The sequence below is a fragment of the Harpia harpyja genome, chromosome 23 (assembly GCF_026419915.1).
Source record: "Harpia harpyja isolate bHarHar1 chromosome 23, bHarHar1 primary haplotype, whole genome shotgun sequence".
Taxonomy (NCBI): domain Eukaryota; kingdom Metazoa; phylum Chordata; class Aves; order Accipitriformes; family Accipitridae; genus Harpia; species Harpia harpyja.
Window position 1 is genome coordinate 14,734,784 of NC_068962.1, and position 20,847 is coordinate 14,755,630.

The 20,847-nt window shown below is 41.4% G+C and overlaps 1 protein-coding gene across 1 annotated transcript in view; it reads right to left on the bottom strand.

Moving 5' to 3' along the window:
* The window catches only part of TPH2 (tryptophan hydroxylase 2), a 52,613-nt gene extending 32,848 nt beyond the window's left edge, over window positions 1-19,765 (bottom strand). The window contains exons 1-7 of the mRNA XM_052774751.1: window positions 19,530-19,765; window positions 15,983-16,135; window positions 13,506-13,689; window positions 13,297-13,397; window positions 10,082-10,149; window positions 4,579-4,775; window positions 2,645-2,780 (exon numbers count right to left, since the gene is read on the bottom strand). Of these exons, the coding sequence (XP_052630711.1) occupies window positions 2,645-2,780; window positions 4,579-4,775; window positions 10,082-10,149; window positions 13,297-13,397; window positions 13,506-13,689; window positions 15,983-16,135; window positions 19,530-19,634 (944 nt within the window). The 5' untranslated portion in view covers window positions 19,635-19,765. The remainder of the gene's footprint in view (window positions 1-2,644; window positions 2,781-4,578; window positions 4,776-10,081; window positions 10,150-13,296; window positions 13,398-13,505; window positions 13,690-15,982; window positions 16,136-19,529) is intronic.
* Window positions 19,766-20,847: the final 1,082 nt, after the last annotated feature.

Consider the following 20,847-nt stretch of genomic DNA (forward strand, 5'->3'; position numbering starts at 1 on the left):
AGTCTCATAGATTTCCCTGCCAGTCTGGCCCTTTATAGATAGTCTAAACAATATAATTCTTTGCTTAACTACCAAGACTTGATTCTTTTGCTTTGTTTTATTCAGAAAATAATTAAGTTCCTTTAATTTATTCACACACATTGCTCAGAGAAAATAAGATTTTTGTAATGCACTTTTCACAGCAGAAGATTTTTCTTGGAGTAGATTAGTTAGCAGAGCAGAGGAAATCTATATAGCTCTGTGAATGTAGTAGAAACATAATGAAACTCAGGAAGAAATGTTTTAAAATGCATACAGTAGTGATACAGATCAAACCAAATGAACTCTCTAATTTGTATCTAGCTCTATAGCCTGGGTGTTAAATCTGACGGAAAGCCCACTGAAGTCAAAGTGAGTCTTTTTACCAGGTTTATATCATTGAAATGCAACATTCACCAAGACAGGGACCTGCAGCAAACCTCATTATGGCCCCATATATCAACCAGCAGATCTCAGGGCATTGCAGCTACTGCGGAAGATGAAGAGCTGTCCCCACTCAAGTCAATTTAGTTTTGTTGTTGATTTCAAACAAAGCCAGGATTTCACTCTACATTTCTGATAACACTACTACATGCTCTATCTTATGAAAAAAATTAAACACATTTAAAAAAGGATTTTCAAATTTTTTCCTGTGGAGTTCCTGATAGTCAGTACACATTATTTAATTTATGTGAACAAGCAGGTCTGCAAGAAGAGAGTAACATCATTAGAACATGACAACTTAATTCCTCTGTTAGTCACATTTAGAGGTGTTAAAACCATAACCTGGATTAAGTTCAGCCCAAATAAGGAATAAAAATCTTTATTCTAACTGAACTATTATTACTACACAGTAACTTTCCAGACACCAGGACCAGAAAGGTTACAAAAAAAGTAGTTGCTGTTACTACTAAGGATCAGCTACGGTACTCTGCATAATTCTGAACGTAAGCACCATCCTGAAAACTACAGGGGTCTCAAATACACAAATCAATGAACCAGAGACCATCAGCAAAAGCACAGATGCACTTAATTGTTTCCTGGAAGATGTTCCTTCCTTTGTATGTGTTGGAGTTATGTGCCTAAATCCCCTATCAATAGATGAAAATGTTCTTCTAGTTTGTAATAAGTTTGTAAATGTCATCATTCTTTTGCTGATCATTGGCGGGTGCTGCAATCTGAGACACTGGCTTCCCACAGGAGAGGAAATCATTGGTGCAAAACCTGGTAATTCCTAAGTATAATTTCTTTTTTTGAAATATGTACAGATATTTTCAGATAGACCAGAAGAGATCCAGCATCACATACCCAAGCTCTTCTTTCAGGATTTTACGTTGTAGAAATTTGCCTACAAATTTAAGAGATTAAAGTGCTAATTACAGAGGTTACAGGAGTGAGTGAATTCCTTCAGGGATTACCACCTCTTTCCCAAAAGAAACACACACACAAAACTATCCTCGTAGCATTTCAGCAAGTACTTTGCCCAGTTCACATGCTGAAGACAAAAGTAGATAAGTGTGTAACAGCACCACCTGGTGACTCCTGCCAGAATAATGTTAGAGCATTTTTAAATACAGCTTAATTTGTGGTTCCATTAATCCTTTTATATCCAAAAATATTACTCCATGGTTTTGGCAGTCTATTCATGAAATCAAAGTTAGACATGGGTCCAAATGTTTACAGGACTGGAGCTGAATACATATGTATGAACCCTTTGTGTAAATTTTGGCAAAAATAAAAGACACTCAAATAGTCCAAGCTGACTAAACAACAACTACAATTTCATGCTAACGGCCTGATGACTGATTCACTGCGAAAACGTCATTCCTGTGGTTACAAGATCAGCGGATGCCTTTGGTAAAAATACCTCCATATTATCTAACTGACATGTATTGTTCTGTTATTACTGCACAGAGCACACCATATATAATACAAGACAAGAACTACAATCGCTTCAATCTTTTTTTTCCCCACTTTTCATCACGAGACCAAATGCCAAAATATTTCATCCAAACTCGCAATATTCTGTTTTGGAAAAGCTGCAATGCTGTCCCATGAAAGTCATAATTAAAGTGTCTCTTATTTCTATCATGTTCCCTATAACAGGCTTCATATCTAATATCCTCTCTGGGTGAGAGAATAGTGCCTCATGACTTGCTTGCGTTGTGTTACAGGAGAGAAATGAAGTTCAACTGTGCAGTCTGGCCCAAAGAAGATAAATGGGAACACAAGAAGACCAAATTATAATTCTAAAAGCAGTTTTTTTCAAGGGATTCAGGGCTTTTTTTCCAACTACTTTCCTTAGTTGTCCAACAGAAAATAAAATTTTAGACACTTTTTCAAAATGTTTAGTTAAAAACTCCAGTTTCCATTGAAATATAATCCAGATGATAGATTTTTTTGACCCACCGTATAAATAACCCAGTTATTTAAGACCCTTGGAAAAAGTCCATAAGAAGCCTTTGAATTAAATTCTGGCTCACCAATGTGTTTTGTCATCAATGGTGTAAGTAGATTTTTACATTTGTAGGAAGGTTTCTCTTTTCAATCTTGGCAAATCCAATGGGGTCTTTTAAGAATCCAGTGAGCCTATCTTTTCAGCACTAAGGCAAATTTAGCAACTTACGGTTCTGGTGTGTAGAGAGGATCTGAGCCATGTCGTATGTACTGAGTACAGTGAAAAACTCTATACGCTAAGCCAGCTAAAAAATCTCGTGGAGACAGGTATCCAGCAACTGGTCTCACTGTGAAGCCAGACCTTTCTGAAGTGAAGGAGAAAATAAAAGACCATATTATATATATATATCTCACTATATCAGTTTCTGAGGACAGGTAATAATCTGTTAATTATTCTACCAGAAGCATGACATGGAGAATCTTGGCTGAAGATCACCACACATCATTTTCACCTATTACGTACAAGAACTATTTTGCATTGCTAGCATCTGTTTAATGAAAACAGCTTGAGGTATTTCAAAGTTGGTTTGAATACCTTTGTCTAGAAAAGATGGTAAGGTACCATAAGTGGTGTTCTCAAATCACAGAGTATCTGATTTTTCTGTCTGGTACCAAATGGGAAAAAAGTTTCCAAAACAGAAGATGACTTCTGTAAAATATATTAAAAACTAACAGAACAGAAAAGGATTAAATCAAATCTATCCTTATTTTTACAGATAAAATACTGTTTGTGACAGTAAAATACTGACTTTCACATCTGAGGTCCTCATTTAAATATTTAACAAAACGTTCCTTTGTCAGATTAGTCCCAGTGGGGAATAATTTCAGACTCAGTGACTCCAAAAAGCACATTTCTCTCCCAAATTCATTCTTTACTCTTTCCAAGTGTTTACAGGAGAATGTTAAAGTTTTTCTTCAACAGACACTACTATTGCTGTGTTTAGTCTAAAAACATATTTCTGAAAGAAGTGTGAGGTTTTGAGTTTCTAGTTAGGGAGAAAGAACCTGTATACTTTGGTATCATTCCTTAGGGACCACAATACAATATATGAGAAACCCAGAAGGACACAACCAAACTCAGAGTGATGAGTAAATTAGTAAATGCAGGTGTTCACAAACAAGAGTTACGGATGAAGCAGGGACTGAGGAAAATAAGCCTTTCTTTAAAAATTTTGCAATTCTCTTAGCTAAAAGATTTTCCATACATATTTGGGATAAAACGCTTTGCTAATTTTTCTTGTAACACTTAACAGCACATTAACTTTTTTTTCCAAACACCCATCTTTACAATATTTTAGTCCCTGAGCTCCTGAAGCTCCTGAAAAAGAGGACTGAGGAACAAGTATATGTATCTGAAGGGACCCTTAAGGAGAAATGAAAATCTTAAATGAACTCTTTGGTGGCTTTTCTTCTAGAGTTAAAAACAGCAGGTTCATGTCTGCCACTTCTTCCATATGGGATACATTTCCATTACAGATGAAAAAGAAGGGTATTTTCAAACTTAAATATGTAATATACAGATCCCTTAAAACATGAAAGAGAAGTACCAGATCACCTATGGGGTCCCACCGATTTTTTTCAACATACGAATATAATGACTAGTGTCATGAGGTCTTGAGCACTCAGGAAAGCCTCATATTCATCAGGCTGTACCGTACAACAATGTGCCAAACCTGCTCTCCTCTTTAAATTCAGTTTATCTTGGCATTTTATTCCCTCTTTTACCTGCCTGAATATTTGGGGGATGCCCACTGCAATTATCAGAACTCCCATCCTGTGGCAATGAGAAGAGCAGAGCTAACTCTGCTCGCTCTTTTCACTGTACTGAAGGACTTTTTACCTTGTGCAAGGTAACATCATGTGATACATGTTCAGCTGTTTAATTCCTCTCAACTTCATACTTGCAAATACATAAGACTGTCTTGACTCAACAAACTCTCTTCCATGGAGAATGTCAAAAACAGAATGATACTTCAGAGACTAAACCAAAGTCCACTGACAATGCTGGGAGTCTTTTCATTTAATGTGCTTTGTATTTCATACTAATAGAAAAGAGTGTTTTCATGAAATCGTATCTATTGGCAAACCAAATATGAATCTTACCTTTAAGAAAAATAGAAACATCTTCCAACTGAGGCACATTATCCTCTCTGTATCCACAGTACTTGGTCAGCAGAGGAAAGTTTTTCAAATATTCACGACAAGCATGGGTGGGATAGAGTTTACTGAGTTCCCTAAACACCACCCCCCATGTTTTAATTTCTTCAGCTGTGTACTCCACTCTGGGAATGGGCTGACCACTGTAAAAAACACAATAATACAAAATACATTTGAATACAACCAGATTCTAGACAGACAGTGGATGGCAAAATTTCTGTGAAAAGCATTATTTAAATAAAGGCAGATAGAGACTATTAAAACTATTTAAAACTATTTTTAAATGACAGCTAGATGCTTTTTTCTTAGAATTACTGCTTGATGTTATGTTGTACATACTACATTCATTTCATAACAACTGTATTTCTTCTTATTAAGCAATGAGACTATTTCTTAATCTTTGTACATATCGTAGTAGAAAGATGGATTTCTTATATGCCATGTTCCTATACAAGAGTAGTACTTCTCCATTTATTGCCACTGATGCCTTTGCAAGTGGTTAGCTGAAGATCCTGATTCAGTCTAACTTGTAGATTTAGTAAGACCATCAGCAGACTAAATGCTCTATGCATTCCTTAAAATACATAATACTGACGCAGCATCATTACCTAGCATTTTACAAAGTTAAGATTAGGCAATTACGTAGATGTTTGGAAACGTGTGGATCTAATTAATATAGATATACATTGTTTAGATTGTTGCTTACATGTGCAGGTATGTTTGGAACCCCAAATTCATGCAGGACTACATCATGAGGAAGCTCACCTCAGAGCCACCAGCCTAGCCTAGGTGAAACTAATGCTCTAAATACACCTCTCCTTTTTTTTCTTCCGCACCGTTCCCCTGCCTCCTCCCCCTTACACAGATGTACAGAAATTGCAAGCAGGAGCCTTCCAGGGTACCTGCTAATCTGTCTCTGACATCCAGGATTTGCCTTGTGTGGTTACGGCTAATTCAAAACTGACTGGCAGCGTGAAGAGTGTGAAGGGCTCCTTCCAATTTGCACTGCCTTGTATTTAACTGTAAGGAATTTCCCATGCCATGGGCCATCATCTCATGTCATTAATTCCCCCTAGAAACTTTATAATCTTTCCCTGGATTTAATGTTCACCATCTATAGTATGTAATCTGTGCAGACTGCCTTCTCCTCAGGTATCCTCTTTTCCCGCACTGTAACGAAGCGCAGACTGGCAAAGGGATTCACAGGATCCTCCTCCGCCCCATCAGTCCCCATCTCTCACTCCTCTGCCACAGGGCTGGCAATGTGGGCACTCCCAGCCCAGTGCTGCAGCTTCCCCAGTATCGCAGACAGCACCTGAACAGGCGTATCGGGCTTGGGGAATCCCACTGCAGGAGAAGTGCAGTGCTGGGCTTTTGCTGGGGGGTTGGCTCCCCATCTCTGTCGTTGCCTGGTTCGTAATTCTGTCTCCACCGCACGAGGTAACAAGGAACGAGCCCTCATGTCACATGCGGTTGCTGCTATGCAGTCCCTACATGCACAAGAGAGGATCATCTGCCCTACATTCATTCTGGTTGTCCCCTCATCTTTATTGAAAACTTACCATTTAATCCCCTTGCCTTTCACTATATCAAAGGATGTTGATCCATGGCAGTTACCTGTCAGTCAAAGGCTACTTGGTATGAGGTACACATACTTGCTAAGGACTCACTGAACATCCAATACATCCGCTAGTTCCCCTTCAGCTGCTCTTTTGCGGACACGACAAGAATTGGAACACATTTAGTGAAGCATTTCTCATCAACAGGAGCTGCACTGGGTCCGTGCCCATTCTGCTGTGGGAGTCAGTCCTCCAGGTCTAGTATCTGTCTTCACCTTTACACTTTATCAGCCTTAAGCTGCCTGCCAGTTCACGGAAAGCATAACACAGCTATTCTAAATTGTACTGTACATGACAGATACAAGCAGGTTGCTACTCCATCCACCTGGGGTTGCCAGAACACCATGCAGTAGCCTCATCCCTTTTCCTTAGACCTGACCGCTACTACGGATACTGCCAGTACAGGTCAGCACTGGCCCAGCAAAGAGGAAGAAATGTGTGCACCAGTGGAAAAACTCAAGTTTCTATTCAGCCTGTCACTAGAGAGGTATAAACACAATCAAGGATCTGAAGCTTGGCCACTGCTCACTAAAAGGTTTGTAACTTAGTTATTGTTTCAATTAATTCATTAGTACTGAAGTAAGGTTCACTGAACTTTAATTCCTTAACAGGATTTATGCCTAGGAGAGCTGATGTTACTTCCAGCTGATCATGATATTGCTTTCTTTATCGAGACAATCAAGGCAGCCAGACTTGAGGGAGAACCTATGCCTTTCTCACTCAGCTCTGCAAATCTCATTTTCCTCACCCTCTTATTTCAACAAGCAAGACCCACCTTGCGCTCAAACATTTCAATAAATCACAGAAATGGCCAGCCTGCATAGCCAGTTTTCTTGTGGCTGACTCTACAAGCTAACCCATCCTGAATTTTTATTTCCCCTTATTAAAATAGGGTCTTTCCATTTTGCCATGGTCATGAGCTATCAACTTATGAATTCCCTCTTAAACATCGCATTTTTCCTCCAGATTTAATTTTCTCAACACTTTTTCAATCCCTAATCAGTCTCAAAGGACTAATTAGCAAGATTAACACATTTTTCACTATCTTTAGGATAGAAGCTAAGTGAAGAAGGGAGGAATATTTTTTTTTGTCCATTTATTTCATACAGCTGATCTTCACTGCTGTGCTCTATTAACATGTCTTTCCCTTTAACACCCAGCACCAGCAAATATCTGCTCCTTCAAGTTCACTGCTTAGTGTTTTTCTCTCTCCACTACAGAGGCTTCTTTAAGTTCAAGCAAAGCAGAACATCTACTACTATAGAACAGTAGCAATTCATAAAGGAGATGCTGATCCGAGATTTTCAACTCAACAATTTTTTTTACAGAGCCAGTTCCTTGCAGCCAATTCTTTGCAGCCAAACGTCTTTGTTATTTTCTTAAGGAAACAAGTGTGGGTTTTTTTTTTTTTACACTGGAAAATGAAAAGTAGAAACACATCAAGCCTCAGTAAGTGATTAGGAAGGTCACTTACCTGGAAGACACTCACAGGTTCGAGGCAATGTCCTGAACTTACCCCTAAGGGAAGCAGTCCTGACAACAGAGCTGTTCCTTTTGTATAAATAAGTAAATAGCCATTAGACCACAGAAGAGAGTGTGATGAGACTGCAATGTAGCGTCGAGACACCTATATAAATTCTGAGCTCCCCAGTACCGTAGCAGAAACAGCTTAGCTGTAGCAGCACAGAGTCCTCCCTGAGCTGATTTGCCTTTCCTCAGCGTGGCTTAGGCTGAGCTGCAGGATGCTGAGGGCAAATGTCTCCCCGAGCTGTATCTACAGGCACACCCAGAGACAGACAGACTGTACAGCCCAGTAGATACGGCACATCCCTGGGATTAAGATAACCACTGCAGGAGACCTGAGGAGTATGAACGAGATTTTGCCCCATCTTAGGTAACTGCCCTAAGGACTGGCCTCCCAGTCATTTTGTGGTCCCCGGCTAAAAATATTTGAAGCATCTTGTTTTCCCTCTGCTCATAATAATAGGAAGAGTTTGAAATCTTTTAAAGGTTTGAAAAGATCAGTGGGATGAAGGAGTACTTCTGAGCAGTTTTGCTGAAGTACAAAGTCTGGCCCCCAAATAACCTCTGGTTGGGCTTGTTTGATTTTTGTAATTTGCCTGCAGAAATGGTTCTTGAGCCTTCAAAATCTAAATAAGGAAAATATTCTTCCTTTCCCTTATCTGTTTCTTCTGGGAATATGGAGGATTACTCTACATGATTTTTGTGAAAAAATGTTTCTCACTGGTTTCAGGGTGAAAAAAAACCAAACCTGTGTAGCAGAAGACCAACCACTGCTTAGTGAGCCAGCTGCATGATCTTTCCAGCACTTAGGCAGCCAAGAGGGAGAAGGGAGGAAGGCATTTCCAGCAACTTAGCAGCTGTGAAATGCATGGCACTACTGCTACCGTCATGGGTAAATGCAGAACTATCGGACTTACTGAAAGAGCTCTAAGAGCACGTACAGTCTGCCCTCATCCACAGGTACCTGCCTGACATTCCACACTGCAATAAATGCTAGGCAAGAAGCACTAACTCTACCACAAGCATTAGACTGAAAAAAAAGGGTAATAAATCAATCAGCTGTAAACAAACAAACAAAAGAACTATCTCAATTTACATTTGAAAGCTGGCTAAACTGAAGACTTACCTTGGCAGCCTAGGAAGCTTCTCTACCAACCAGCTCCCTGCCCCCAGCAGGCAGCAGCTCAGTGTGCTGGATGAATGTCACGAGCACCCAGCTAAACAAATGCCACCATGGGCAGACCAACAGTAGCACTTACACACTTACTAGATTGGTAATAGCTTAACGACAGGAATGGGACAAAGGTAAGGGAGAAATATAATCAGGATTATATGGTCACAAAGCAGAGTTAATCTGCCTGTCCCCCCAGCCTTCTAGCGCCCATACACTAGCCTTATACTAAAAACAAAAAAACAGAACTGAAAAACCTTCAAAAATCCATTTCTGAATTGCTTCCTGACAGGCCACGCCTTCTACGAAGGGAGAAAAAAATTGTTGTGTTTTATATTCTTTAAACAATGTTGATAGAAATCTCAAAGGAGAAAAATGAAAAACCTGAAGAAGTGTGGTAAAATGGAAAAGAACATGAAATTAGGATGTTCTTTCCCTTGAGAATGAGGGCTTTGGCCTGTTGCAAATAAAACCTAGAGTACGATTAGAATTAATTGAATGCTTCTGTGACAAGAAAATTGCAACACAGTAGGTATTTGTAGGTAGCACAGAAAGTTTCCTAACTTCCAGGGACGGTAGCAAATGGAAAATACTGACTTGACATGGGGAAAAAAAAAAATCAAAATAAGAAAACACATACAGTGCATTTGTGCACAGGCACCAGCTCCACTAACTACAGAGAAATCCACTGACTGAGTTCTGAGAAATTTAGAGCTGTGTTGGCAAAATTGATAAATGGCATTTTGCAGCGTCCAGTATAGTAAGCGCACAAGAAGAAAATAGTAATTTGGGGTTTTAGTGAGCTTGTCCAACTATGTAGGGATGCTAGATATGTGCAGTGCATCAGTTTGTCATTAAGACATGCAAGCATTTGTAAAAGAGTTTCTTAAGTTCAAGCGGCTATGAATAAAATGCTGAAGAGATAGTGCTTACCTTTCAAATGCTTTACTTGCCCGTTTCTGTACCGAAAATGTAACGGGATTTCAAGCATCAGGTTTGTCATTTATAGCCTACACTAAACTAGTCAAAGTTTAAAGGATGACTTTGTCTACTGTTAAATTTCATCCTACAGAATTAAGTAGAGCATGAATTCTAACTAGTCAGCAGCATGGGGAAGAATTATGCCAGTACTTACTATTTATAGCTCATGGCAACATCCACAAAGTACTTTCTTCTCTGTCGATAGACATTGTCTTTAAATCCCTTATGCAAGGAAGAAGAGAGTAATTTACAATAAGAACACAAAATTAGCTGTAAGAATTATAATTATAAAACATATCATTAAAGTGTTTATTTAGTACCTAATTATATTGTATTTTGATTAACACTATCTACTGGACTGCAAGAGAAGATAAGGATTTCTTCACGTTTTCCCCCACCAAAGTCCCACAGGAGTTTTTTCAAGACAAGTTCATGCATAGGTACAGTCATTCATCCAAGATGTTGAAAAAGGGAAACTTTTTCCTTGTCATTTTGTCTCACTCAGGTCTTCCTTAATCTGAATGGAGATCTACAGGCAGGCACAAAGCAGAATAATTTACCTATCCTTAACACATTTTTCTTCACTAGAAGAATCAAGCGCCCAGAGCTCATACGCAACTCATTTTGAAGATGCTACTTCAGCAGTTGCCATCTTAACCAACACATCAGGGACTGAGCGATCAGCCTCCAACAGCAAATATGCATATTGCTCCAATTTGAGTTACAGAGGAAGGGCTCTACCTCGTGGGCTACAGTAGGCTCATACCTTTTCCGTATTAAGCGCAAAAGAGCTGTATAACACATACACACCAGCCAGTTACAGCCCTCTGAGCTATTCAAAACTAAACCAAGATCTCTTCTATACCTATAAAAGATGTAGACACTTCAGGTTTTGGACTACATAAAGAGTTATCTATTTTCAAGGCAGAACTGTCAACCTCTTGAAGATGAAAAAGGGTAAAAAGTCATCTAAGTTCCCCAGTTAGGAGCCCAGAAAGTGCATTTAAGTTTCCCCTAGTCAGAACTGAAAAGCAAAATGCATTTTTTCCTCACTGCTCACATACACAAACACAAATCACCGAAGGGAATGAAAAGATAATGTCATTTGATTTGAAATATTTGTATGAGCTTCCAGAAAACTCAGAAGGCATTTTACTGCCCCATAACCAAAGCTGCGCTGCTGGGGCAGAGTAAGGGAGGATGTCAGAGGACTGCAGAAAACCCTCAAGCCTCCACTCCTACACAGAAGAGCTTTTTGACTGGCAAAAAGTTGCTGTAATCTGGGGGAGCCTCCTTGTCTGCTTAATACCTTTTGACATAAGCGTTGAGCTGCTCAGCTGCAGACAGTTAAGAGCTGAAAAGTAATGGAAGACAGCACAGGGGATTTAAAAGCCTGTCACATGTAGTGAAACTGAGACTGAAACCATTAGCCAATATGGAGTGGGTTAGGGCTATGCTGCTGAAGTGGTGCTATACTGGTTCTGTAATAGGGTAATTCTCTTGGTCCTCTTGACACCTACGCACCACCACTAAGGAACAGGGCAGGCACCAGAAGTAGCCTGTGAAAGGCCAGTCACAGATTTTACAGTTTTTTCCCCCCATCTCCAATACTTAGCATGCTGCATAGGCTAACAAATGGTGTGTAAATTATGTTTATAAGTGTTTCCCCAAGTGTAAAATATATATTCATATAATGCAAATGTCTTTTTTCATTGTCTGTAAAACTGAAGGCAGATTTTCAGCAGAGCACTCAAGTATTTAATGAAGGCACCAGCTCAGAACATAAAACAGTATCAAATGGCCCGTCACAGTCATCAACTCAAGGCTAGAATGAACTGCCACTACAGCCTCTGTTTGAACCAAATTACTGTTAATGGTTGAAGGTAATCAACAGGCTTTTCCATCCCGAGAAAACGTAAGGTAAATCCTAGTTTGTCATCAAGAAGCGCATGGCAGAAACCAGGATCCAGGAACGCGCTCCCCAGTTGCGGGAAGGGCTCACACATGGCAGGTATGGCTGGGAACCAAGCGAGACGATGATGATTATTGTGGCTGATACACGGGCAGGTGACACTGGAGACAGGGAAGTGGGGCTGCCACGGGACACAGCAACGAGGTTCGTTTGCTCGTGTGCACAGGCATGAGGGTCTGCGCCCGAGCTCCCACCAAGGCACGGCCGATGGAGCAGCTGTGGAGCAGATGGGACAGAAGGCAGCAGTCCGAATGCCATTTCTGCACTGAGAGCGAGCCCCAAATCCAGGGCCACCAGGAGGACCTGCCTCTCCTCAGCCAAGGCAGCCACCAGGAAGGAGTCTGCACAGGCACTGTAGTACCACAGTACACAGATGCATCACTAGGAAGTCCCCTACAACAAACTGACCTTTCTGCAGTCACTTACAAACTCTTCGGGGCCATTTTTCACCATCTTGGACAATGCCAAGAAAAATGTGTGTGACAAAAAAACCAAAGGAGACTGTCACCTACAGCTAGAGTTTAATCTGATTCTATAAGGCTGACAGTCTTACAGTCAGATATCTTCGTTCATTACCTACTTCCTTTCAGCTGGAAGTTTCCTACAATACCAGTGTAATCCAGCCTATTTTAGGAATGAATACAACTAGCTACCACCACTATCTTTCAGCCAAATGGTCCAAAGGTAGAAACTTGGATTTATAATAAGTGAAAATGTTGTAACACAAATGCTTGCAATCATCTACCATCTAAAGACTGAGGGGTTAAGCATTTATGGACATCAGCCAAAAGAAATAAAACAATAACAAATCTATTTTTCTGCCTTTTGCACTGAGCATTTGGCACTACAGCAGATACAGCTTGTGTGAATCGCAGGCTTGTCTCCTGTCACCAAAGTCAGGAAACAACATGAGACACCTTCCCATCTGCTGCATTCATGCAGAAACAGGAACATGTTGCTCTGTTTTATTTTGTAATTACCTCCTGAGTGCCCAAGGAAGTCTTCCTTCATAATTCTTTCTTCTCTGACACTTAGGTTAATATCAATTCTTACCTAAGACCTACTTTTGGCAGAACCAAAGGTCACATTGATCTAAACTCTTCAGAGTTTGAAACCTTTCTATCAACTAGTTACTTAAAAAAATAAATAAATGAAAACAGCACAAAAGGGGACATAGTTGTTAAACACTGAGTAAGTTTTCTGGAGGACCTCCTTTCTGGGTGTCCTACTACAGAAAAGGAAAATCAATTCACCAAAACTACTGAAGAGAACTAAATCCCCACCTTCTGAAAACCATATGCTCAAAAAAGCACTCAATCAGCAGCCAAGAGGCATTTTATTTGACTGGCAAATAACCCGAACAAATTATCTGCAAGACAATTTTATGTTACACTTACAGGGTGATCTGCATCCAGCTCAGATCCATACATCAAAACTCTCTGTGAGCATTTGTCTAATTCAGATATCTTCCTGGGGAACCAAGGGACACAGTCGAGATCTGTAGAAGACAGAATATGAGTTGAATGTACTGGAGTGTAAGACTGTGGAGATACCTGTGCAAAACATTTGTCAGTGTCTAAATCAAGTGATACAAAAGCAGCCTTGCCTTCTTCATCAGTCCAGATGTTTTCTGGCGGATTGAGAGATACGATATTAGTTTGAAACTTGAGCAACTGGATTAGTTCATTAAATTCTTTCTTACTGCAGTCGCAGTCCACAAAAATTTCCACTTCTGAGTTCCTTCTCTTCGATTTTCGTGATTCAATATGAACCATACTCACATGTTTCTCCTGTGGAAAGATGAAATAATGGATGAAATACAAACATACCAGCTAGAAGGGCAATATTGATGGCATATTCCTCAGGAAAGTTTTTCCCAGTTATTAAAAGGTGCTTTCATTGAAAGTACTCACTCTGTATTTACACAATTAGTTAGTGACACTTAAATACTGAAGACAAAAAAATCTGTATACTGAAAGTAAAAATAAAACTATTATATTTACTGAAGAAATTAAACCAATTATTTAACTTTATCTACCAAGACAATCTCTTACAGAGGACAGTATAACATCAAAATTTTTAAAAAGATAAAAAAAACATCTAATGCAATTTTATATTTACCTTTGCTATAAATACTAAATTCTAATGCAATTTTATTAGGCAATGTGCATAGTAATAACGTTAATATAACTAGATTCGAGTGTGCTTCTTTAAATAGATGCTATTAAACATGTGCTACTTCAGTATCTCTTATGAACATGTGAGGAAGAAAATATTTTTGTGAGGATAGCTGTACATCAGTCCTCACCTATGTTTCTTGCAGTAATTATCAATAACCCGAAGTGTTAATAGTAATAAAATTGTAATAAAATTATAACCTAATTTAATCTATTCTCTACTACAATGTCCCCATCAAAACTAAACGATGCAACAAACATGAGTATGTGAACACTTCTAGCATGAAAACTTTCTTAGGGGGTATCTCTCCCACCACAACTACTGGTCTGCCAAGGGTGTCATACAACAACAGATAACCGTAACGTGTTACAGCTGACCTGATCTAGTGTTGTGATAGCCTTGTTTCAAAACAGGAGGTTGGACTAGATGACTGCTTTCAACCAATACTTCTATTGACTCCAATTTTTTCCCTTTTTTTGCCAGACAGAAACTATCTGTTACTTTTCACAACTATCCTTTCACTTGCTCAGTGAAGCCAATAAAGCATTTTCTGACTTCCAAATGGGGAGAACTCCATGGTTGTACTTCCACTTGCCTGCTGTATTTTACATAAATGTCCATTTCAGATGGAGGTCCCCTCTGGTACAGCCAACCAGCAGGCCCTGCTTTTACACCTCTGGATGGATATAAATTCTTTCACTGGCATGCTCCATAAGGTATGTATACGGTGCATCTCCTTAGCTAACCCATTTATGTAACAAATCCACTCTGATCTACCCTAGGTTGAGTAGAGAACAAACCCTGCGCTCCTCTCACAGTACTCAAATCGTTAATGACTACGTGAATGGGGATGATATCTCTGCAACATCTTCCAGCCGTGTTTTAAGAGTGAGTTACATGCCCATTCCCAAGAAGGGGGAGTTGCTGAAGTCCAAGATTTCAGGTATGAACCCATTCAAGCATTTAAGCCAGAGCTGCAATTAGAGACACTTACCCCTTGGAAAGAAGCTGCATTGAAAACATGACGCCTTCTGCAGCTCCTATTAAATCTCTTAGGCTTCCCCTCTTTCTGTCAAACACTCCACTTCCTGGCAGCCTCCCTCCTGTGGGTCTAACTCACCCCTTTTCCTTGGCTGGGGAATCTAAGTATCTACACCAGCCTCGGGAACCTGCTCCCAGAGCCAGCTCCCATGAGTTAGCACTGGTATTGCCCAGCGCTCCCACACTTACACCCCTCTGATGGTGGGCTCCGAGCCAGCTCCTAACTTTCTCTTCACTGCACAGCACAGACTGAACAACCCAAGACTTTTATCGTACTGCTTTGCTTTAACTATCCTCAGACATGCCTTCAAGCCCTCTTCAATTTATTAATAAGGCAAGCAGACTATGTGCAGCACCAGCAGTCTGACCGAAAAACACCGACTGCATGGGGATCTATATGGGGACCAATACTTCACAATTTACATTCTAGTTAGACACATAAAGCCCTGACCCTGTAAGCACCTAAAGATGCGTTTAACTTCATGACCAAACATTGTCCTGCAGCAAGGCTGCCACCACCACCTGCCTGTATGTAATTTAGATTCTCTGAAAGTGCCTCCTTTCATTGTGGCCTGCACAGACACCTTCAAATCTAATTTACAGCGTTGAGAATCACACAACGGAAATCTAAAGTGAATGGTGTGAACATCAGCATCACTGTTAAACTTTAGTCCACAAAACCCTTCACGAGCCCAAAATGCTTTGTTGAATGGTCCATAAAATTTTAAGTTACTTTTATTCAATTCTGCAGAGTATAACCGCACTCTATTCCTTCTGCCACAGTCCGTTAGATTTATACCAACAAACAACCTGACCTCAGTAGCCTTCCTCAGTCCAGTCAGTGTAATGATTTGTAAGCTTTACCTGGAAGAGTCGGAGAGCTTTCACTAATCCACCAACTTCATTCTTCAAGGAAAACACCACAGCTGTCTTTCCACCTTCAGAAACAGATTCACCTTTCCCATTTCCCTTATTCCCTTTCTTTTCCTCATTTTTCCCAGAACTGGATCTGTTTAGCTACAAATGGATAAAGAACAACATCATCTCAGAGGCAAACAGGCATTTCCCAAAATTAAGTCTTTTTACGCAAAGAAAAATTTTTGTTAGAAAACAGCTGGAATGGAACTCATCCAGACTTATTTTAAAAGGTAATGCATTGACTTGAAACCAGAATCACAGGTCAAAGGCAGCTGCTAGAAATGATTGTGTAAGAGGCCAGTCCATAAAAAAGAACTTAAGGAAAAGCATATGAATGTTTAAGATACAAATATGATTATATTATTAGGGCAATGCTATCATTAGTAATAAATATGATGCAAATGGAGACAGTCTAAATTACCACAAAATTGCAGTGATGCTATTCTAACCTGTACCAGTCAATTTACAATGATTTACACTGGTCTGTATTTTTATATTAACCGTTAAATTTAAAACACAAACTTTATGTTCTCTGTTGTAGTACAATTAATGTTGTCATGTAACGTCATTTTTCCTGAGAAAACAAAATGTCTGTTGATTACACAAACAAGGACAGAAATATAAGCATAGACTGCATCATACAATCACAGAATACCAGGTTGGAAGGGACCTCAAGGATCACCTGGTCCAACCTTTCTTGGCAAAAGCACAGTCTAGACAAGATGGCCTAACACCCCGTCAAGCCAAATCTTAAAAGTGTCCAATGTTGGGGAATCCACCACTTCCCTGGGGAGATTATTCTAATGGCTGATTGTTCTCACTGTGAAAAACTGCACCTCCCATAGAAGATGAGCTGGCTGAGGCACTTAAAAAAAAAACCAGAAAATGACACCATCCTCAGCTACTCCTACATTCTTCTCACGATTTAGGGGTCAAAGACTGCTTTAAGCCAAATTTCAGCCAGCATTTTCCAAAAAAATGTAATTATATCAGCTTAAATCTTGTTGAGATGCCAACAGTACAGCCTTTACAGACAATTTTTATAAGATCGACCATGATTTTCAAAAAACAGCCTGCATTTTCCAATACCCAGGTTGTGACTCCTGGAGAAATTAAATCTCCAGTGAGATGCTAACTGCTTTTTTATCATCCATAACACAGTCACTGAAAAAATGTGAAGATAGAAATTAAGAATCATATACAACTATTCCACATGGATTAAATTGTCCTTTAGTAAATTGTAAAGCAGCTTACAGAAAATAACCCAAAAATGAAGTTTTTAAACAGGTTTCATAACACTTGATGAAAGCCAAGTTAAATCTCTTCTTTTTTCCTTACAGGTAGGTTATCCCACTTGCATAATGTCTGTGGACCTGCAACAGTGGACTTCAGCAAAGGGTCTCCCTGTGCTTCTAGAAGATTTTACAAGATTTTATCAAGTGCTTCATGACCCAGCAAAAAATTAGTAAGCTTCAGCCCGACTCCTTTTCAAACCAGGTGATATAAAATGATTTTCTTAAAAATGGATATCGCTGACAGTGACAAGGCATTTGTATCACATCCATCTTAATGCATCCACATGGTTCGTGTCAATTTGGTTTACTTTTTTACCCAATCCTAGCCCACTCTAAAATATCTCCCTCTACTGAATACAGAGCCCACAGCTCTCAAATCAGCTCCCACTGGATCTTCTCAGATTTTTTTTTTTAAGGTACAAGAATGCACTGAATTAAAAAGAGGGCTAGTTAAAATGCATAATCTTACCAAAAGCCACTCTTTAAATGGCACAGGTTAAAGCAGCCACATTTAAACTAGTTACTGGACATGCTAAAAAGTCCCTGTGATCTTTTCTAATCATTAGACTACACAGGAACAATCTGGAAAAGCAATTATGTTTGTAGAATGACATATGACAGGTTTCAAACATGCTCACTTTTTAGTAATTGAGCTTATTTGATTCTGCTCAGTAGGAGCTTTGCTCAGTGATAGTTCAGGGGAAGGTCACTTTTGTTTTAACTTCAATAATATTTGGGATTTGGCTGAATCCTTTTCACATACATCAAACACACAACCTCCACGTGAAGTGACAAAGGTGCTATTTTTATAGCATCTGTGATTTCTCACTGGGTCCTGCTTTCTAGAAGCTATGTACCAAGGATCACGTAGTCAACTGAGTGTCTGACAATCTAAATATCATTGATTCCTCTGGGAAACGAGAGCACTTGGCACCTTCCAAGACTGTCACGGGTTGCCTAATACTCTCAAAGCAAGCATTACCTGAAGTGATGACTGAAAGACCCTCTAAAGCATATGAAAACTAGAATACCTATTTGTTAGGAGCCCAGTAGAAGAGGCTGTGATATTGCAAGAACTCAAATCTTATCAGCCATGCTCATTAGTACACTTCATAATTAAATAATGAGTAGCAGGTCAATTTTCCTAGCAAAAATGAATTATCTGGAGCAAGCGCAAGTACTCAGGAATAAAAGTCATCTATAGCAGAACTCAGAGAAGAAAGTAGCTCAAATATAAAGACAGTAAAGCAAATTTATCATATTTAATTCAATATTTCCAACAGAAACAAAGCATATACGAATAGGGATACTTCACATTTTTCTATAAAGACAACAGGCCAGTTCACAACTGGTACAAACTGGTGCATTCTCTTCATTCTACTCAAGTGATCTGAATCTTCACACGTTGCAAAACTTTACAGGAGGCAAAGTCTTCATAATCCTAAACATTTCACATATTGAGAGCAGATTACATTATTAGCACCTATTAACATTCTTTACTCTTATTAAAGTAAACTCCTATTCAAATACATTCACCTGTAAGCATACAGAACTTTATCCCGTGCTTGAAATCACCCAAGCACCTGTTGCACCCATATCATCATCTTACAGAGAACTGCTTCTACCTCCCGAGAGGGTTTTCAAGAGGGAAACTGCATGATTCTTGCACCCCTGCTAGTGGGCAGAAGCTGGGAAACCTCAACGCCAGCTGCTCAGCCATGGAAGTGCCATAGGCACCAACGCAGCCTGAGTGCACGCGATTTGTGTGCTGACAAAAAAGTTTTATGTTATCGTGCTCCGAGGTTTGCGAGTGCCTCAGAAAGACTGATTCGGCTGACGCATACAGCCCGCAGGAGTAACCAAAGCCTTTCAAAATTCAAGCACTTAAAACCACCTGAACCGGACCCCAATGCTGTTGTCTTACTCCAGCAGCCGCACGGTTCACTCCTGCGGTAAGGCTTGGATTTCTAACGCAACTTTCCTTCAGAGACACCCTGAAGGCAGCCTTTCGAACGAGGACCGATCGGACGGCCAAATTCGCTCCGCCGGCCCCTGCAACTGCTGAAAAACTCCTCGCCTGACCTTAAAGCGAAGAGGAAGGGGGACGGCTCCCTGGCACCGGGCCCCCCGAACCCGACCCACCGGCTCTCCCCTCCCGCCCACGCCGGCGAAGCCCCGCTCCCGGCCCCGCCACTTACGGTGAGGCCGCCGCCGGCGGGCCGCTCCTCCGGCAGGGCCGAGTCCAGCGAGAAGCCCCTCCGCGCCCAGTACTTACTGGAGAACATCATCATGGCGGGCTGCATGGGGCCGGGCGGGAACGGGGGTGGGCAGCGCCGCGCTCTGCCCGCCTCGCCCCGCGGCGGCTCCTTTTATACGCCCCCGCGGAGACTGATGGAAACCCGATTAGGGGGAGACCCGTCGCCGGGTGACGAGAGCCGCCGGTAGATAGACGCCCACCGGTCCCGCTTACCTCAGCCGCCGGCGGGGCGGGACGGGACGGGGAGCGGGGTGGCCGCCGGGCGCTGCCCAGCCTCGCCGCCCCCACCCCGGCAGGACCCCCCCACACACACAGACAGACAGACCCCGACCGACGGCCATGAGGGCGGCGGGCACCTCGGGGGAGCTGTACCGACCGCCAGCCCGGAGAACCCCCCGCTGTGGGACGGCTCCCGCCCCTGGGGCTGCCTTCGGGCGACGGCCTCCAGCCTTCCCCTCACACCGCTTCCCGCCTCGGCCCGGCCGGCGGTCTCCCGGCGCCGGCCGCCTGCCTCGGGCGGGGAAATACCGCTTTGAAGCCGGGAAGCCGAAGCCGGGCGGCCAGCTCCTTCCAGCGTGGGTAGGGGAGCGGGGAGGGGGGCAACAGGGCAGGGGAGGGCTTGCAGCCCCCGGGGCTCCGGCGAGCGGCAGCGGGCTCGGCGGTGCCGGGACAGGGCCCGGCCGGGACCCGGGGACAGTATGCCGAGGAAGCGTCGGGACCGAGATTCTACAGGGAAAAGTTGTGTAGAGATGTTGATGTGAGAAACGGTTTGACGTAGAAATTCATCTCTCTGCCGTTTAGGGAGTACGGCGTTGAAAAACGGGCTGGTTCGGGGAAGGTGTAATAAGGGACAGTAATTATATCTCGTAACGAAAGACCTTACGTACCTTATATATTGAAGGCTGACTGGTGGCACGCAAAGGGCACTGCCACTGAAAGGGAATGCTTAACCGGAGAAAGCTTTTTAATCAAGGCAGCAGTGGCTGTGGTTTATGCCTGAGCTGTGTCAGGGCCAGACTCCCGTTGGACGACTCTCCTCTAACCACAACATCAGTAAATCAGTTAATCACCTAAGAAAGTAAAACAATCCCATACCGATCCTGGAGGTCTTTTATATTTTTATGTATGTGGTGACTTCTTTTGTCTCTGAAATACTCATGTCTCGGGGTAAAGATTGTTTTGGGGTTTTTTTTAAGAATTTGTTTACTACTTCATTTCAGACTACTATTAGCTCAGAATTTTTAAGTGAGCAGAAAGCA